At 40.9% G+C, this 21,666-nt stretch overlaps 1 protein-coding gene across 6 annotated transcripts in view; it reads left to right on the forward strand.

Annotated features, from left to right (window-relative positions):
- ERC2 (ELKS/RAB6-interacting/CAST family member 2) overlaps positions 1 to 21,666 on the forward strand; it is an 840,163-nt gene that overhangs the window by 416,004 nt on the left and 402,493 nt on the right. For all 6 annotated transcript variants that reach the window (XR_004646570.1, XR_004646571.1, XR_004646572.1 and 3 more), the window contains one exon: positions 21,390 to 21,525. Coding sequence is in view for 1 of the 6 variants with exons in the window: in XM_034777024.1 (XP_034632915.1) it covers positions 21,390 to 21,525 (136 nt within the window). In the remaining 5 variants the exon portion in view is untranslated. The remainder of the gene's footprint in view (positions 1 to 21,389; positions 21,526 to 21,666) is intronic.

The raw sequence follows: 21,666 nt of genomic DNA on the forward strand, positions 1-21,666 counted from the left end.
CCCCCCCCCAATTCGAACTAAGGTACGCAACTTCAGCTACGTGAATAACGTAGCTGAAGTCGAAGTACCTTAGTTCGAACTTACCTTGGTCCACACGCTGCAGGCAGGCTCCCCCGTCGACTCCGCGGTACTCCTCTCGCCGAGCTGGAGTACCGCAGTCGACGGCAAGCACTTCCGGGTTCGACTTATCGCGTCCAGACTAGACGCGATAAGTCGAACCCAGAACTTCGATTTCCAGCCGTCGAACTAGCTGGTAAGTGTAGCCAAGGCCTTAGAGATTAATAAAGAAAGATCCTATAGAAAGGTAGTGGATTGGGCTATGAGGGCATCCTTCCCACATGACCCCTCTCCACAGTAGGCCCTGAACTACTCCTTGCTTACCTTAAGCTGACTTCTGAAGGGAGCATCAAACTTCTAAATTTTTTCTGGTCAGCAACCCCAATCAAAGTAAATGAAAACCCTTGAACACCATCAAGAATTGGATTAGGAGGCACAGAGTTTACAGTGTGAAAGAGTAAGCACTGTTTTGCTAAACTTTTTTTCTCCTTTGTGCACCACTGTATCTAAAGGGTTGAGCTTAGGCTAAGCGTGGTCTTTGGGATCACAGAAATTAAAACACGTTAAACTCAAAGTCGCAATGGACCAAATTCTATGGTGTTTACTCAGTTTTTACTCATTTTTCATCAGACAGAACTCCCACTGATTTCACTGGGAATTTGCCTAACAAAAACCAAGAAAGGACCCTTAGGATTTAGCCTATTCAATCAAGAGCGCCCTTTGCAAGGAAGGATGCTTTGTGCAAGAAGGCTCCATTCAACAACAGATGGTCAATTTGATATACTTATACTGTGGGGCTTCCATTACCCTCATATTTTTTACGTTATTGTATCTGTCTGTGCTGCTTATTTACATTTGCTATCTACATTACATTAATAATTTACATTAAATTAAAGATTCCTCAATTCAAAAGGAATGGAAAAAGATCATTTTTTAAAATTGTGAGATACCTTTGAAATATAAACTGACAGTTAATAAAAATCTGTTTACATATTTTAGTTACTGGTGCATCTACATGAGTTACTTCCTCTTAAAAGCAATAATTTGGCTATTTAAATGCTCAGGGCATGGACATATTTTATAGTGCTATAAAATGGAATAAAAGAGGCTATGCAGAGAGCTAATTATAGGGTTTGATCTTATTGCTAAAAGAGTAACAAATATTCATAGCATATTCATAGCATATGTCATATAAAACTAGATCTGATAAACAAACTGAAGACAGAAACCCCAATTCAAAAAAATCCTCTGTGGGGTTTAAGGATGTAGAAATGATAAACCTCCTAAATTTAGCTTTTGGGCTTTCTTAGGGTCAATCCTATGCTTTGCTTGTTTTTAGGATGGATTAGATTGAGACCATGGTGAACTGACACATGGATTGTGTGAATGGTTGATCAGTACTGACAGGTGCCCACCAAAGATGCCCAGTACTGATAGGTGCCCACAAAAGGCAGGGGTGAATTTTTTCACCTTTCCTGAAAAGACCTCTAGAGTGTGTAGAATGCTGTGTGTTTGGGGGACAATTCCTGTTTGGCTTTGGGGATTGAATCATAGCTGTTCCAGAACTGATGCTATCTCCATCATTGACTTTTTGCTTTTCAACCTCCTGATTTTGCTCCACTGAAAAGCACTCTTGTTTCCTTTTGTTTTGGGGCTTAGCTGCTGCCTCTTTGATTATTAACTTATAGCAAATATAAGAGCAATCAGAAGGTGGTAATTGCACTCTGCATTGCTTCCTTCTAACATATTTGCCATGTGAGGACCGCCCATGAAAATTACTGCTAGGGTGCCAGTTTTAAGCTGGATTTGCAGTTGGTTACAGCCCAGGTGCAGTTTGTACTACAAAACATTCCTTAGATAAAATAGTAAGAGCTCTGTTATCTAAAATTGTACACTGTGTGCTTATGATCATCACTTTGTGCCAGATTATTCCTGGGTATAGTATGGGTGTACAGGTGGGGGAGGAGAACACAAGGAGCCCTTGTTCTCTCCTTCCCCTATCCTGCACAAGGGCCAGGCACAATAACACTTCTTACACTAAGGGGAGGAAGTGACAGGACTACTCCACAAACCACTCCAAAGCCTGCTGGAGGAGGTATGTCTGTGTCTCTACCAAACACTAATCTGCCTATGGAACCCCCCCACCTTTTGTTTCTTTAGAAAAGTTAGAGAAAACCTTGTGACAGAAATTCAAGACAGGAGTAACAGGGTGTGACACAAAGATCATGGTGTGTAATCTGTGTGTTTTGTGTGTGTGGCTGATTTAATCAAGCCATGGCCCATAGGCACAGCTCCTTGTACAATTTAATCTACATTTCATGGTATATGTTGCATGGAGTGGAAATGGGGAGGTGTTTTCTTTAGGGTAGACTATCTGTGAATATTAACATTGGTTTAGTACCACATGCTGTGTGTGCATCCTTTTGCTAGAGGTGTGGTTAACACCATTATTGTTACCTTAGCATGAGTTAAAAACGTGACCCATTATAACCAACATACATAGTAGGTAAGGCAGGTACCATATTTAGGAAAGTATTCCTGGACAGTCTGATTTTTCTCATTGTTTTTACAGCATTATCTTGCTCTTGCCCATCTTATTTTGGGACTTGTGTTAGGGCCTGATCCAGATGAATTAAAGTCAGTGGGAGTCTTTACTTAATGAGGGTTGGATATGGCCCTTACAGCTGTTTGAGCTGGTATTTTTATTTTTAATGTTACTAATAGAAACATTTGCCAAATAGAAGTACAAAGTTGATTGAAATGTTTGAACTGTCATTCCCATAAGTAATCTTATTTGTCTGTTTAAAATTAGAGATGTATCTAACATTTTAAACAGAGGTCTTATCCAGACCAGAACTTCCCTGAGGATACCAAGTTTTTTTTCAAGTCCAACTGTATTGGAAATGTTGGCTGTGTCAAAGTAATTAATTCTCCATGGTTCTAATGATTCATCTTGTTTTTGCATTTAAAATATTCGTTCTCATTTTTGGTCATCATGTCAAATGGGTTAGACAACGAAAGTAAAGCAAGAAGAGTTAGGCATAAGGAACAGATTAAAGTACTCAAGGATGTTTTGGACATTAGGCATTCTTCAGGTTGAAGAACATAATCCTTTTTCTGGATTGCAAATGTGTAGTTTTTTTTAAAAAATCCTGAAAGTATATAAAATTCAAATGACAGCACAGCTAGATATTTTACCTATTAAAATATCTGTCTTTAATAACCTATTTTATTGTAAATCCTAATAATTTATAATGTAGGTATTCTTGATTAATAGCAATTTGAGCACTAGAGTTTTCTTGAAGAAAATAAGGCTGCTTATTTCAACTGTGTTTTCTTTATTATTTCAAAGATTTCAGTCTCAAATGGGTGTGGGTTTTCTTATTATGATGATACCTATTTCCCTAGACCAATCCATCTATGGATTTTAAGTGATTAAATAATTTCCTGCATGTTTGAGCCATGAATGCATTCAATAACCCTCTCAACACTTCACCAAGGCATAAAGTTTATGAAAAGAGGAAAGGCTCCAGGCCTGGATTATATCCATATGGAGTTCCTTCTTCACTAGGCTGCCACCGTTACTCAAACAATGTTTCTGTGAGGGGACTAGAATCTGGGGCTGCAGAGTCTGGCATGGATGATGTCCCTATAGTGCTACCAGGAGCCCATGCAGAGCCCCAGCCAGGGAGCACTGTAGAGAATAGCGCCACAGGAAGTGCCGTCCAAGGGACCCAGAGTGACAGTACTCTGTGGCCCTCTGATTGGCCAACCATCATATTTAACTCTGGAGGGTGCCCCACAAAGTTATCTGGGCAACAACACAGACTTCTGGCCTGCTGTGACCCCCAGACCTCACCTTGTCTCCTGTTCTCTAATCCTAGCCTGACCCTGACCCTAACTCTTGCCTCCTAACTTTAGCCTGGTACTACCTCTGATCTCCAGTCTCCAACCTTGGCCTGACTTTGGCCCTGACTCTTGCTTATTGAACCTGACTCTAGCAATTCCTCTGATCCCTGCTCACCAACTACTGTTCCTGATGTGGGGACCCTAGTTCAGCTGTGACCATTAGGCCAAACTGGCTACTCCCTGGTCCCTTACCAGGACAGTTGCATCCCAAAAATCTGGTGCAGGGCAAAGGTTGTAGCCATTCCAAAATCAGGAAAACTCCTGGGAGATCCCGTGAGCTACCGACCCATCTCTCATTTGTGTCTCATGGATGCTTATGGAGAGACTGATTCTCATGTGCATCAGTGAAGTTATTGAACTACAACTGCCCTAAGTTCAGGCTGGCTTCAGACAAGGACAGTGTACTGAAGATCAAGTAATTCACCTAGACCCAAGACATTGAAGATCCCTTCAAAAAGGGCTAGAAAGTTGGTTCATTGTAGAAATTCAGCTGGCTTAGGCATCTCTGTAACAGACTCCCACAAGGATCCATTCTAGCTCCTCTCCTTTCAACATATATACTTACAAAGTACCAACAACTAATGCTGATGAGTATGTATGTATGTATGTATGTATGTGTGGATGACATCTGTCTCACTGATGTGAGTAACAATCTACAAGACACTGAATGTCACACTTACCTTCGTCAGTGAACACTTAAATTGAGTCTAAAATGATGACCACAACATTCCATGTGAACAATCATCTGGCCAATCAAGCCCTTACAGTCTATGTTGAGGATCCTCCACTCTTTTTCCAGCCAATTGTCACTTATTTGGGAATCAAATCACTGCAGTCTAACATACCAGTCCCATCTAGAGCACTGAAATTAAAAGGTCACCTCCCATGCTGTCTTGATCCAGAAGCTAGTGGGAACCTTTTGGGGAGCAGAGGCAACTGTTTAATGAACCTCAGTGCTGGTGCTGGTATTTATTCCAGCACAATATGAGGCAGCAGCTGGCATACACATCTAATTGATTCAGAGCTAAACATAGTCACCTATGTCATTAGTGGTTGCTGTAGCCACATATTAAAACCATAGCTCCCTCAAAACTTCAACACGATTCCATTACCCTTAAAACTGCAAGGAGGGCTATGACAGAAGAAAACATCCAGCTACATATGCAAGGTTGACAGTGACTCCAACATTTATAAATAAGCAATGCACACTTCCTGTAAGATCGGCCTGCATCCAGAAGAAAACACATGCACCTCCAGTCCCTGGTGACTTGCCATGACTGATTTGGTCACATTCTTTTATGGTAGCTGTTCATGAACTCATGTCCAGAGCTGCCAGCCCAGTGCCAATCTCAGATGAACAGTGGCATATCAGGTTTGACAGCTCTGTCCTTGCTGAGTGGCAGCAACTCTGGGGTAGAGAGGCAGCCGTGCTGACAAATTTCGGAAGCCCTAACCTTCATCCACCTGTTTGCAACCTGGGATGCACATTCTAGATTACGCTTAACAGGCTGCTAACTGGAATGGCAAGAGTGGCTGCCACAATGCAAAAATTTGCCTTAGTTCATTCTTGGCAGTGTAACTGTGGGGCAGCAATGCAGACAGTCAAACGTGGTGGAGGAGTGCACGACGAGAAGGTTGGAGGGCTGACTGCAATCCTTTGCTACCCTGGACGAAACAGCAGTTAGATGGCTTAACAATCTAGATATAGATTTGTGATGATAGGAGTGTAAAAATATTGCTAGAGCATGCATAGGTGTAATCAGGAAGGCCAAGGCACAATTGGAGTTGCAGCTAGCAAGGGATGTGAAGGGTAACAAGAAGGGTTTCTACAGGTATGTTAGCAACAAGAAGAATGTCAGGGAAAGTGTGGGACCCTTACTGAATGGGGAGGTAACCTAGTGACAGATGATGTGGAAAAAGCTGAAGTACTCAATGCTTTCTTCGTCTTGGTCTTCACAGACAAGGTCAGCTCCCAGACTGCTGCACTGGGCAACACAGTATGGGGAGGAGGTGAGTAGCCCTCAGTGGTGAAAGAACAGGTTAAGGACTATTTAGAAAAGCTGGACATGCACAAGTTCATGGGTCCATATCTAATGCATCCAAGGGTGCTGAGGGAGTTGGCTAATGTGATAATGGTCATTGGCCATTATCTTTGAAAATTCATGGTGATCGGGGGAAGTCCCGGATGATTGGAAAAAGGCAAATATAGTGCCCATATTTAAAAAAGGGATGAAAGAGAACCCGGGGAACTACAGACAGCCTCACTTTAGTCCCAGGTAAAATCATGGAGCAGGTCCTCAAGGAATCCATTTTGAAGCACTTGGAGAAGAGGAAGGTGATCAGGAACAGTCAGCATGGATTCACCAAGGGCAAGTCATGCCTGACCAACCTGATTGCCTTCTATGATGAGATAACTGGCTCTGTGGATATGGGGAAAGCAGTGGCTGTGATATATCTTGACTTTAGCAAAGCTTCTGATACAGTCTCCCACAGTATTCTTGCCAGCAAGTTAAAGAAGTATGGATTGGATGAATGGACTATAAGGTGGATAGAAAGCTGGCTAGATCATTGGGCTCAACAGGTAGTGATCAACGGCTCAATGTCTAGTTGGCAGCCGGTATCAAGCAGAATGCCCCAGGGGTTAGTCCTGGGGCCGGTTTTATTCAATATCTTTATTAATGATGGGATGAATTGCACTCTCAGCAAGTTCGCAGATGAAACTAAGATGGGGGGAGAGGTAGATATGCTGGAGGGTAGGGATAGGGTCCAGAGTGACCTAGACAAATTGGAGGATTGGGCCAAAAGAAATCTGATGAGGTTCAACAAGGACAAGTGCAGAGTCCTGCACTTAGGATGGAAGAATCCCATGCACCAGTACAGGCTGGGGACTGACTGGCTAAGCAGTAGTTCTGCAAAAAAGGACCTGCGGATTACAGTGGACGAGAAGCTGGATAAGAGTCAGCAGTGTGCCCTTGTTGCCAAGAAGGCCCACAGCATATTGGGCTGTATTAGTAGGAGCATTGCCAGCAGATCTAGGGAAGTGATTATTCCCCTCTATTTGGCACTGGAGTATTGTGTCCAATTTGGTCCCCCCCACTACAGAAGGGATGTGGACAAATTGGAGAGAGTCCAGCGGAGGGCAACGAAAATGATTATGGGGTTGGGGCACATGACTTATGAGGAGAGGCTGAGGGAACTGGGCTTATTTAGTATGCAGAAGAGAAGAGTGAGGGGGGATTTGATAGCAGCCTTCAACTACCTGAAGGGGGGGTTCCAAAGAGGATGGAGCTAGGCTGTTCTCAGTGGTGGCAGATGACAGAACAAGGAGCAATGGTCTCAAGTTGCAGTGGGGGAGGTCTAGGTTGGATATTAGGAAACACTGTTTCACTAGGAGGGTGGTGAAGCACTGGAATGGGTTACCTGGGGAGGTGGTGGAATCTCCATCTGTAGAGGTTTTTAAGGCCTGGCTTGACACCTGACTGGGATGATTTAGTTGGTGGTGGTCCTGCTTTGAGCAAGGGATTGGACTGGATGACCTCCTGAGGTCTCTTCCAACCCTAATATTCTATGACTACAAAATCACATCTTTGTTCTTTAGGTCTGTATATTCATAGTAACCGATTTTTATGTTTCAGTAAGATTCCAAAATATGGACCTGATTTTGTTCTTCTTGAAGTCAATGGGAGTTTTCTCATTTGCCCATTGACTTCAGTGGGAGCAGGACTGGACCCTAAATCCTAAGAATTTTATGGAGCAAATGTATTTTTGTTTAACTAGTTAAAATATTTTTAAAAATAAGATACATTATTGTTAAGGTTTGATTCAATTAGAAAATCAAAGTGCTTTTTTAAAAAAATCCATCTACATTAAAGGAAGAAATTTCCTGTTTTCGGTATATATTTTTTATTTTTAAGGTATAAGGTCAGATCTGGATAGGCAGATATGTCCATGTGGAATCCCACAGAAGTATTTGACCTCCATGGAATTACTCATGCATAAAGTTATTGACATATATAGCTTTTGCAGGATCAGTCTTAAATCTTCTATGAGGCTGATTAGTTGAACCCAGTAGATATAATACATTGTCAGGGTACAAAGAAATATCCATACATCTGAGTCATTTGTTAAGGTGTAGAGTTGATAAAGGAAGAAGATACTCATTTTTGACAGGTTTTAAAAAAATCATCATGGGGCAGGTCTTCACTACGGGGGGGGGGAAATCGATTTAAGATACGCAAATTCAGCTACGCGAATAGCGTAGCTGAATTCGACCTATCGGAGCCGACTTACCCCACTGTGAGGACAGCGGCAAAATCGACCTCCGCAGCTCCCCGTCAACGGCGCTTACTCCCACCTCCGCTGGTGGAGTAAGAGTGTCGATTCGGGGATCGATTGTCGCGTCCCGACGAGATGCGATAATTCGATCCCCGAGAGATTGATTTCTACCCGCCAATTCAGGCGGGTAGTGTAGACCTAGCCATATTCTATTTTTCAAGAAATTTTTCCTCAGAAAAATATTTTTAAGTAGCTACCTCAGCAAGAGTCTTTCTAAAGTACATCTTCCACAGCATTTTATCCTAGCTGTTTGATTTCTTTCTAAATTAACGTGTAGAGTTATAGGATTTTTCATCACATCTAGTTTGAATACTTTAAAAATGCTTAGTTGTTTAGACTAAATTGTTACACTTATACAATTAAAATTCAATTTCTCTTGTACTAAAAACCTGGTCTATCGTGTTTGGTAAGACTGTTTCATTTTGTATTTTTATATTTTGTTCCTGTGCTAGGGACATAAAACAGAGCTTTGTTAATCCTATTTCCTATTGTATATTATTCCAGACATGGAGTATTGCATGTTTTTGCTATGAAATTGGCAGTGAAGTGTAAGAGTTTCTGGTGCAATGGTGAAGTTTTTTAATTGGCTCTGACTGGTAGTCCCACTGTAATAATATTTAATGTGATGAAAGTTGTTGAAATAAAGTATTCCTTAGGGGAATATTACAAATCCTGCTCTTCCTCTTGTAGCAATATTTTGCATGTTTGCATTTTTGGAAGTTTTTTAAAAAAACAACAAAAAAACAATTTTTACTTTGTGGTATCAGATAAAGGCTATTATGAGCATGAAACATTTTTTATTTTTGGCTGACATTGCCTAGTTTTGGCTGACATTGCTTAGTTTTTAGCCAACGTACCCAGGCGTCTAATTAAAATTAGGAACTTAGCATTGGGTTGACTTTCTGTAAATATCAGAAAGCAAGTCATTTGAGAGTGAACTATAGCTATGCACTATTGTAAGATGAAGTCTGAAAGAGACCTAGCTATATCTATCTGCTGAATGGAATTTTAAAATGCTGGACTAAAGGAGTGAAATGTCCTGCTGCTTGGATAAGAGATCAGCTTTTGTAATGTTCTTCCAGAAGAGCAAGAAAAAAGTTTAACATAGTTAAAAATAATACCCATTTTAACATAAAGTGATATGGTGTTTCTGTATTCTTTCTATTGATCTAGGTGCTAATGTGGTCTCCATCATGGTAGTGTATGAGTGCCATTCCCTACTAAAGTTTTCTGTTTAAGGTCCAGATTGTGACTAGCCCTAATGCGGTTGCATAGGGAAGTAATCAGGAGTAAGACCCTCTCCTACACTCCTCATTAGAGCTCCCCCAGATCTTGGGCCCAAGCATGGGGCGGGGGAGAGTAGGAGCTGTGTGCCTGGTACATACCCTTCTTGAGCAGGTGAATGGAAGGAGTGAAGAGGAAAGTAGGCAGAGCCAAGGCTCCATTCCCTGCCCCTGTGCACTGGCCAGCAGAGAGGAGCTGGAGTGTGGTTGGGGAAAATGATATGCCTTGTAAAAAGTTGCAGGAAATTATTCTCCTTCTCCCTTTCCTTCCATGAGCAAGAGGCAACAGGGAGGAATTTTTGAGACTCTGGGGCTCCTGGGAGTTCCTCTTGGAGCAGCATAGCTATATTTTGCCCTATTTTAAGGGCTCAGAGCAAAGGTTCAGTCTAGTCCTAAAATACCAATGAGGGGATATAATTGAAAAAAGTTTAGTATTAAAAGCCCCACAGTCTTAGAAATTAATAACTAATGCTTGGACAAATGTGTCAATTTATTAATCTTTCCTCCTTTATGCTTGTTTGAAGTCCTCCTACACTGAAATGTTGCTCAACAGTTTGTTTTATACCTTCATCTCATATTTGTTGTAGTATGGTTGTTATTTGGATGTAACACATTTCTTTCTGGATGGCAGAATTGGTTGCATGAAACCTGTGAGGTCGCATTGTTCTCACCTGTAAAGTCCCACATGCCTTTGTCCTTTCTTCTCTGCAGTTTAATATGTAAGATGAAAGATCAGGTGACAGTAAGAACCTCTCAGCTTCCCATATCCATAAAAAATACATTTCAGGCTTTTAAAACATTTATTTTAAACAATATTATTTTATTTGAACTCTTTCCAGAGAATTTTTCTATTTCTTATTCTTCATTCTTTCTCCTGCCACCCACATAACAGATCATCTGTTTTATTCATTTCATAGCAGAGTACAATTTCAAAATGTGAAAAATGGAAAGGAACAAATATTCCTATTTGTTATGTATGTATTCATGGGGACAAATACTTAGTTAAGGTTGTTCTTTTTCTTTCTTTCTTTTTTTTTGGGGGGGGGGTTTCTGCATCCTCCAAGACAGCTACAAATTATGTCTCCACAATTTACATAAATTTCAATGGTGAAATGGATTGAAAGAATTATAGGAAATATAATATAATGAAACATTAAACTACAGATAGGGGGTTCTTGAGTATGCTGCTCCAGGAAAATTGGAAAGTTTGATCTGGAAAATACAGCAATCTATTGCATTTAAGAAATCATGTCCTGAAAACTTAACTGTGGTATGCATTAGCTGAAATAGAAAGTTTCTGTAATTTCTAAACTTTTTTGTAGTTTATTCTAACTGACCAGGACCCTGATGTAATGAACCCTTCCCTCTTCTGCTTCTGACAGGTGTACCAGTGTAGTGTGCAAGAGCTATAATTCTAAAGGATGTTTTGGTGCCAATTCTAAATGTAAAAGGAAGGCAAAGGTTTTTTTTGGGGGGTGGGGTGGGGTGAGCTTGCTGTGTTTATTTTTGTTTTGTTTTGTTTTGTTTTTTTTAAGTGAAACCCCATGGAAGTTAAGTTGGGTTTGTTGTAATGTCTTTACCTAAAACTTAGCGATCGGTGAGAAACTCAGAATTATTACACACTGCAGCAGATTATAAGCAAACTATTCTTGATTACAATGAATTGAAATAGGTTTGAATAAGAAACTTATGACCACTTTGTCTTAATCTTCCTAATTTATATAGAGTGGGCTGAATATAAGTAATATGCTAAACTTCAAGTGACTTTGACACTAAGATCACTTGGAGTTTAAGGAATATGCATATAGTGTATTATCTGAGTACCACTTACCTGCTACTGATGGTTGAAGTAGTTCTTACTATTAATCTCTACTAACTTTCTCCCAAAAAGTTAGTTCCTTAGTTTCTTAAGCTCTCTGTGATACTACTGCATTGTTAGAAGCTACAGTGACTGCCTGGATTCACTGACTATTGCCAAGCCTGGGAAGCCAACCAGTAATCCTTTATCGTACTGGCCTGTAGCACTCCTCTGCATATCATACAAGTTCACAGAGAGAATATTACCGGCAAGGATTATGCTGCTGGTAGAATTAATGTTATTGAATGAACAAGCAGGTGTCTGACGAGGCTGCTGCTGTAATGATCAAGTATTAGCTTTAACATCACATACTGAAGCAGGATTCCAGCAAAAACTCAAGACGGGGGCAACTTTCGTAGACTTATCTGCTGTCTACAGAACTGTATGAAGGAATGGCCAGCAAAAGTCAGCAAAATTATCCTATGAAATGCATCAATAAAATTCTTCCATGAAGTTTTGACCAACTGTAGGTTTTGCATTCTCCTTGGTGACCAGCAGGCCATGCAGTCTTAAATGGCCTACCACAGGGATAGTTCTAGCACCTATCCTGTTTACTATATACACCAGTGACCTTCCCCAAACATCATCATGGAAATTTGTCTATGCTAATAATGTTGCTCTGACTACACAGGCAATGGATTTACCTACAACAGAACAAATTCTAACCAAGGCCCTTAAAATCATGGAAGAATATTTCATTTATTGGCAGTTAAAACCACACTCTATGAAGACTAATGTGTCAGCATTTCATCTAAAAAAACTGAAAGCCTAGAGGGGAACTGCACAGGGACTTTTGTGGTGAGTCTCGGTGTGTGACATTAGACTGAAGCTTCACGTGCCACCAGCATCTGAAAATGATCCATGACAGAATAAGGATGCACATAAATCTCATCCAGAAACTGGCAGGAATACTGGCGTGCAAAACTTCCAGAGACCTCTTCACTGGCCCCTGACTGCTCTACTATGGAATACTGCTCCCCAATCTGAACACATACATCACTTGTTAATTCTCAACATAACACAGTCATTCAGATCATTATGTGCATAGTAAAATCAACACCACATCTGTGGCACACATCTGTCCACCCCAAATTTGTTGTGACGTGAGAATCCTTCGGGAGTGCCATTGTATTCGAGGGAATGAGGATCTTCCAGTAGATGAAATAATATACTAAATAATATACTGAGATTTCCAATCCAAAAGACCCTTTTGGCTTGCAATGCAAGAGCTCAAAGACTTGGGCTCATGCCAAAGGTAAGCGGTGAGCAAGGTGGAAGGACGCTAATGTCCACAACAAACACCACAACAAGGACCCAACTGAAGAACCAAATGGCTTTTCACTTCCACTTTGAATCACATCCATGCTCCTCAGATATGGCACCACATCCACACAGGCCAGATGTGCTGACCTCCTCCATAAATGGGGCCTGAGGGTTTGTCTATGCAAACATTTAGTTCATGGCAAGGTGAAGTGTGAATCTACCCTGCACGAGCCTGCCATGCTCCATCTGCTGCCTCCTGACATTCATTAGTAGTTTGTTAATGTGCTTAAATCTAGTCCTCTTTGAAACAGGATTAGAGGTTGTTATCATTTGCCGTTCTGTGTTGCACACTACAGGAAAGAAGCTGGCATAGGAAGTACTGGAGGGGAAGGGTGATGACAAGAAGCAGGTAGTTCAGTCAGAAAATATAAACCCCTTTGTAAGGGCCAAATGTAAATTAGTTGATCCTTTACTCTGCACTATGTTTGAAAACCATTTTTCATTGGAAGGATGCACCATAACATCCAATCATACTAAGTTGAATAATACACTGCTTAAATTCAGTTGAACACCACATCAAACTGTTAGGCCAAAAAGAGACATTTCACAGTGTGTGTGCCCTTTTTCCATGCAGAAATGGTGATATACTTAAGATCTACCCCATGGGTGAGCAAACCTTTTGACCCGAGGGCCACATTGGGGTTGCAAAACTGTATAGAGGGCCAGGTAGGGAAGGCTGTGCCTCCCCGAACAGCATGGCCCAATCTCCTATCCGCCACCTCCCATTTCCTGCCCCCTGACTGTCCCCCTCAGAATCCCCAGCTCATCCAACCCCCCTGCTCCTTGTCCCCTAACTGCCCCCTCCCGGGACCCCCCACTCCTAACCGCCACCCGGGACCTCACTCCCTATATAACTCCCCTGCTCCCAGTCCCTTGACTGCTCCGACACCTATCCACACCCCCACACCCTGACAGGCCCCTGGGACCTCACACCTATCCAACCCCCACTGTTCCCTGTCTCCTGACCCCTATCCATACCTCCGCCCCCTGACAGCCCCCCCCCCCGGGACTACCAGGCTTATCCAACCCACCCTGTTCCCCGTCCCCTGACCGCCCCCTCAAACCTCCGCCCCATCCAACCACGCCCTGCTCCCTGCCTCATATCCAATCCCCCCTGCTCCCTGTCCCCTGACTGCCCCCCGGCACCTCCTGCCCCTCATCCAACCCCCTGGCCCTGGGTACCTTACCGTGCTGCTCAGAGCAGCATGTCTGGCAACCGCGCCACCCGGCAGGGGCGTGCCACTCTGCTGGCCAGAGCGCTGCCTGCGAAGCGGCGTGGCTGCGGGGGAGGGAGAACAGCAGGGGAGGGGCCGGGAGCTAGCCTCCCTGGCCAGGAGCTCAAGGGCTGGGCAGGATGATCCCGCGGCCTGGATGTGGCCCGCAGGCCGTAGTTTGCCCACCTCTGATCTACCCTATATGAACCCTTGTAAATGGGCTGATTTTCATTTGGATTTGCACAATACTTCTAATGTATGGATTGGCATATGATTATAAAAATAGAAAGGATTTCACCCAGATTCTGAAGGTATTTTAATAAATAATAGAGAACTGTGTGTTTAAACCCATTTTGTTGTTTATTTCTAAGAATTAGATTCAAACTGATACACGAGGTTTTTATCCCGCTCCCCCCCAAAAATCTGACAGTATAACGCGGATGGAAATATCTCTGCTATTTCTTAGCACTAACTGTTACTGATTATTTGTTGACACATACTGTTGTGTATTTCCTAGCATTAATGTTTCCTTACATGTTACAGTGTGATAAAAGACAGTGTTTAAACTAAATTCCTAAATCTATTGTAGTGGACCTGATGACCTAGTGGTGGTGGTTCTCACCATCGTCTGGTGTATTTCTTGCTCCTCTCACTCCCAAATCAAATTGAATTGACTTAAAGATGATGCTGCAACTGTCAACTTGCAAGGACATGTCTAAAGAAGAGAGTGTCTATAATCATGTATCTGGGAGCTGGTCAGGGGTGCTCGAATAATTTGTATATGGGGGTGCTGACAGCCATTGAACCAAACTTTAAACACTTCAAGCCAGCACCCCTAGTTCCAGCACCTATGGAGCTGGGTTTATACCAGTGGTTCTCAGACTTTTGCATTGGTGACCCCTTTCACATAGCAAGCCTCTGAGTGCAACCCCCGCTTATAAATTAAAAACACTTTTTTTATATATTTAACACTATTATAAACGTTGGAGGCAAAGCGGGATTTAGGGTGGAGGCTGACAGCTCGCGACCCCCCATGTAATAACCTCGTGACCCCCTGAAAGGGCCCGACCCCCAGTTTGAGAACCCCTGGTTTATACCATGTTAGAGAGGAGTGTTCCTCATCTGGGTATGAGATAAGATTCCCCGCTCTCGAATATCCTCTAAGTCTTTAATGAAGATACAAACAAAAGCCTCCAACTCTCCAGTGCCCCAAAATTTCAGCTCCTGATTATTTGTCTCAGCCTGGGGGAGTTCAGTTTATCATACTCCAGTTACTGTTTTGTGTAACTCAAAACATGATTGAATTAACCAAAGGGTGATTTAAGCAGGAAAATTTTTGATTGTGTTGCTTAACTGAGCTGAGAAAATAAATTGCTGCGAAGAGGGTTGTGCTTTTTAATATATACAACAACATGGAATGTTGGCAAGCATATGCTTTTCTTGCAAATTCTATTTTCTCGTCTTAGAAGTTGAGTATAAAAGACACAGGTAGTAAATGGGCCTCGAGTCAGGTTACCTTATCTGTGTGTCTCTGTTAATCATCTAACTCCAACAATATAGCACAAGTTTAGTACTACTGTACAGTGCATCTGTCTTTCCAAATGTATTAGTTTTTTGGCTTTATCTTTGTCTTTTTTTTAATTTGTCTGCTTTTTTTATCCTTATAGCTCTGTTTTATCTTTATTTATTTTTCATTAATGGATACCATCCTGTCTTAGTCTTGAACTGTTGTCTGTATGCATGTATCTTTGATTTCTTAAATATGTTTTGAAAATTACAGGAAGATGAGCTAAATTCATAGTTAATTCTTAACACATTTCAGATAAGAAATAAAACAAATAGAGAAAACATACATGTCATAGTACTGAAGCAAGCTACATCGAATTTACCAGTTTGCTAAAAAAGTGGTCACATTGGAGCTGAGGGTTTCAGAAAAGGAAATGAATAGGGAAATTGCACAGCACACTTGTTGCTTTTAGTTCACTGAGTGCCTTGTTTTATTTCAGAGTTCTGTTCCCCATTTTGTAAATATCACTGTTGTTAAGTTTGAAGCTGTTAAGCTCTCACCTTCCATTCTGAAGCTCCCTTGGTGAAAACCTAACATTCCTGTACCATTACTTCATCTGTATCAAGTTCTCTGATACCCTGGATAGCAATTTTATTGGCTATCCTATAAAAGTGAAGGGTATTGAGCTTCCCAATAGCCGGCCTAAATTGAGCAGCATTTAGGTCATGATAGCTTCCGTTTCCATTTAATGCAATAAGTTACTCTTCCAACTGAGAAAGAGAGAGACATTAAGGAGGGCTGGAAACATTGCAAAGCTGACTGAATGGTCATAAAATATATTAATGCATCTCCATAGACAGTTTCATCAACAACAGCAATAGTTTGCGCGCAAAAAAAAAAAAAAAAAGCTTTGTTCTGCTGCAAGCATTGGTGAAAGCAGGTCTTTGTCACTGATCATTGCTCCATACAGTAAAAAGATAAAGAAAACTAACAACACGAACACAGAGTTCTTTCTTTCTGGGTCAATCTCTAAAAATAAAAGTTCTCTTGTTTTTATTATTTTGCTTCCTAGATATTATCATGAAAACCCTTTGATAAAAGCGATTGTGTTGGAAATAATTATATAGAAGGACTTAAATCACTGAAAGTTCAAATACCAACCCATGTGTTTAGCTTTAGGGGAATTTTAGTTTGTCAAAAATGGTCATGAAACATATGAAAATACTGTATTCTAAGAGGCCGATTATCCACTTGTTAGTAAGCAAATTTACATGTGCATATCTGTGTGTGATATTTTGGTACATGCACATCTGCATTTTAAATTGAAAGATTCGAAGGCCTGTGCACCAGATCTTTCTGTAGGATTGCACTTATTTGAAATGCACTTACTGGGGCAGGAAATGAGTCTTTGTCTCATTAAATTGGGTGCATGCTCAGCCAAATTATGAGCTAGATTGTAACCTTACGATCTGACCTCACTGAAGGGTGATGCATAGTCCAGTGCCCCAGAAGGAGACCAGAGAATTAATTGGGAATCAGAGTCACAATCCTCCCCTGTTCTCTCCTTTGTTCTGGAGAGAAGTTATTTTAGCTCTTTTTGTAGAGCAGCTTCTTCCCCTGTTGTGTCCCAGCTAACTACTCTGGCTGGCTAGTGGTGGGTGGGGAGAGAGCAGAGGAGAGGGAAGGTCCTACTCTTCCACCCCTTCCTCACTCACTTGCACACAGCAAGGAGTGTCAGGCAAATAGCTCTTGTTCTCTCTGTCTCTCTCTCCACTGCAGCTGGCTCTCCACTGCAGCTGGAATCACAATCTCAGAAGTTATGAGTGGGAGGTAGGAGGGGGCCTTATTCCCTATTCCTTATCTGCACAGCAGAGTAAGGGTTGTGTCAATCTTGCCCACTGACGGTGACCTCATTCTGTGAGTAGTCCCGCTAATGTGAGTAGCACCACTGAGTGAAAGTAGAGTGGCAGAATCTGGTCCTCCGTGAGAAAGGATTATACAGAAGTTAGTCCTCACTGGGTAAGTGTACACTGCAATTAAAAACACGCAGCTGGCCCATGTCAACTGTCTCAGGCTGCGGGGCTCGGGCTAAGGGGCTGTTTAATTGTGGTATAGACATTCGGGCTCAGGCTGCAGCCCGAGCTCTGGGAACCTCCTACTTTCTGAGGTCCTAGGGCCCAAGCTCCAGCCCAAGCCTGTCTACATCACAGTTAAACACCCCCTTAGCCCGAGCCCTATGAGCCTGAGTCAGTTGGCACGGGCCAGCCATGGATTTTAACTGCAGTGTAGACATGCCCAATGAGGTCTCAATCCAGCGAAGAGTGTGATTAGACCGTTTAATGTCATTGGGATTACTAATGTGCTTAAAGTTGCACACCTGCTTGAGCACTTTCTTGAATAGGGACAGGAGTGCACAAGAGAGAGCATTCCAGAGACTTCTAGCAATATAGTTTGATTATATTTCTTTTTTCTTTAAAAAATAATTAAACAAATATACAAAATACCCACCATCTAGGAGAGTCTCTCAAAACCTTTCTCAAGAAATGGTTAGTTGTGCATTTTAAGTACCAGTAGTCAAGGAATGTCAGTGGGGTTTCCACTTGCAACCTTAATTCTATTTTGTATATGCATATTAGAATGCAGTCTTTACTGTGAGCTCTGAGATTACTGTACTAATGCTATGCAAATGTACTGATCTTTACTGCTAAACATCCACCATCCATTTGTCTGATTATATATTGCCTCTTATCATAACCCTATACAGTGATCTGTCCGGAGCATGGATTGTCTTTGATTTGTTTGTATGGTGCCTAGCTCAGTTGGGCCCTGATCCCGGATTGGGGGATAGGCACTACTGCAATACAAATAATAATATTCACATGATCAAAAACTCTTTCTTAAATAATACATTATAACTTTCATACGTATTTTTCTACAGTCTTTGTAAAGTGCCTCTTTCACACAATGAGTGAGGCAGAGCTCTGCATATCAGCTTTGCATACTTACATTTGTATGAAGTTCAGCAGTTCTCTTACTGTCATATACTATGTAGCAGTCAATAACAGAAGGTGCTACATTGTCTAAAATTCTAGAAACATTTGTATGTTCTATTGTATAATCTGAGAAATAGCATGGGATGATGTAATACTGCCACCTAACTTCCCATCTTCCCTCCATCTCTCACAGGATCAGGACATGCAGGTGAATGATGGCAGACACAGGGATGGATTTAAGTGGCAGGCTGTAACTTTATTAACTTAACACGGGGAGGTGTGCTGTATGTCCCACATCTCTCATGTACCAGACATTGAAGTGATTTCAGTGCAGGGGTTACAGGACTCCCAACATACGACCCATAACTTAGGATAGACCATTCTCAGCCTATCTCTAGAATTCAGCTCACTTCTGAATCCTCTCACCCTCCCTCCTGCAAAGGGGTAGAAGGAGGGTACAAAAGGAGTCTGTGAAGACTTCAGGCTCTCTCTTTCCACAGACACAAGGTCTACCAGTGAAACTCAGGTCTTTATTATCTTCAGAAGCTGGCCCTTTCAGCTTTTATCGGCACTGGATACCAGTTATTCCACTCTGCACTGTAACCAAAACCAATCACCAAGAAACAAACTATTATATGTTGGCATCCATCATTATATAGAGAGGGAGAAACTCTGTAAAGTAATGATCTGTAAAGGATAATGTTCCAGTTTCTTACTCTGCCATCTTAACTTCTAATTGATGTAATATAAAGCATTTATACAGTCTCACTCTAGTAATATATAAAAATTACATTGTGTGAAAGAACATTGCATTGCTAAGGATTTAGCAGGAGGTCTTCCCCAGTTCTGGAAGGAAAAAAGGGAACATGTCAAAAAAGGAAGGAAATTAATATGCTCTGAGTCCTGTTTCAGTCATTGTTAGTTTCTTGTACATCAGTGCCCTTGCCTTCAACAATATTTAAGAGATAGTCATGTAATCTGGTTGCTGCTGCTTGATCTCAGAATATATGAGATTGCCCAACAAAAGTGGTCTTGGGCCTGATTTTCCATTGCCCTGCACCTTGTATAGTTCTTTACACCAGTGCAAAGTAAAAGTAAAATGCTATCAAATCATGATGTTAGCCTTTTACACTCATTTTTCACTGTTGCAAATGACTAAGTAAGGTGCTGAAAACAACAAAGAATCAGACCCTTTTTAGTTTTGCTCGTGGAAAAATAGAGGTTTCAGCTCCATTGTCTACCAAATTTCTTTTCAGAATAGCAAAGCCCTTCTTCAACCTCTGTGGCTGGACTGAGATCTGGGGAAAATTCATTTAATTTTATAGTACTTGCAGTAAGCAGAGTTCTATATCTCTGATCAGACAACATTGTTCCCTGAAACTTTTTAAGGCTTTTCCTAGTAGAAATACCGTAGGCTATTTTCAAGTAGTGTTAGTTTTTAATTTAACTGCTTTTATAAATTCTTACTCTTACATAGTTACTGGTGATTTTTCCATTAATAATAATAGACTATCTGCTGTATAATGGTGCTGTACTTACAAATTTGTTCTATGCCATTCTTTTCTAATGTGTTTTCCTTGAGATTCACATGAAAGTTGTAGTGTAAATAATAAATGACAGGCGCCATCGATGGAAGTAGGTGGCGCTGTCAGTAGAAAACACAATTAAAATTATAAAACATGGCCCAATTGTTGCAGCAGCCTAATATCTGTGCAGCAAATGTACATTGTAGCTAGATCTTTTCTTAAAGTGTCCACTTCAGAAGCAACTGGGGAATTTCCTTATAGGCACTGGAAAATATCCCCTTCATTTGGCAAAAAAGGATTAGCCTGTAGATCTGATTAGGAATTTGCACATGACTTTATTATTATATAGATAAAAAGAAGCAAATTCCTCAGAATCAAAAGAAAGTCAAAGAAAATAATATCTAGTAACCCAAGCAGGTAGAAAATGCTGCTCTAAGAATTTCTTTAGAGCTTGACATGACAGTTGCTGACGATGTAGGATAAATAGCAAAAAAAAAAAAAAACCCGTGTTTTACTCCATTCATCCAGGGAAATATTCTAAGTACAAGAAGCAGGAGAATTCCGAATATTTTAATAAATAGGATTCATAGTGAAATATGAGTCAACTTTGAAACAATTTAATAATATAATTTTTAGCTTAAGTTGAGCTCAGTCTTAACAAAATAAAATGTTTAATTCTGAGAAAATATTTCTAATTTCATGTAATGCTCGCCAGAAATTGATTTATTTACTTAATTCCTTTGTAGAAATCAGAATTATGTCATTTAAAAACATAAGGCTCCTCTGGTTTACATCTTTTCCCCCCCCAAAGCCACCCCTAAATGAACTGTAAAAATATGAATGTGCAGCATACTTCAGCAAACAGCACAGCTGGAACATTCAGTATTCTTTACCTATTATTTCCCTGTATATTAATTATTAAATATTACTGCAAGGCCCAATCCTGTAATCCTTATTCAGGCAAAACTGTCTGTGAAGCCAATGCCTGTATGAAGACTGCAGGATCCAGCCCATTGTCAGAAACTATTCTTTTTGAAGCAGGCAGCCAAACATACAACAAACTCTTTGAAAAAAATTATCTCTACTATGTTGTGTGACAGCAATATCATGAGATTATACATCTTTTTTAGCATAAAGAGTGTTTGGAATATGACTTGTAAGAAGGTTTTAAAGATGAAAATAATCTATGGGCCAGAATATTTGTTTTATCATTGGAAATTTCATTTCATCTAGACCATTTTGATATATCATTTTAAAAACAGGATAAAATGTTATGTTTTAAAGCTGACATCTGGTGATAAATCATATTCACAAGTTTAAATTGTAGCAAGAGATACGTGATTGTAGCCATCAGCATTAACGGGCATATGCATACAATTCTTAGACATATGAAAGATCAAAACAAGAAAGTGGCCAATCTGAAGCACAATCAACAAATGGAAAAAAAGAAGAATGCTCAGTTGCTGGAAGAAGTTCGTAGGCGAGAAGACAATATGACAGACAACTCTCAGCACTTGCAGGTGAGCTGATTTATTAATTCATAATTGTATGCTGGTTTATTAATTACACTTTAAAACTGCCAGAAAAAGTATTTTCCAATGTATGTGTTGTTTCAAAGATGCATAATGTGTCTGAACATAGTGATCACTCAACTCCCGTCA

This window comes from Trachemys scripta, chromosome 7, assembly GCF_013100865.1.
Source record: "Trachemys scripta elegans isolate TJP31775 chromosome 7, CAS_Tse_1.0, whole genome shotgun sequence".
In the NCBI taxonomy this organism is placed as follows: domain Eukaryota; kingdom Metazoa; phylum Chordata; order Testudines; family Emydidae; genus Trachemys; species Trachemys scripta.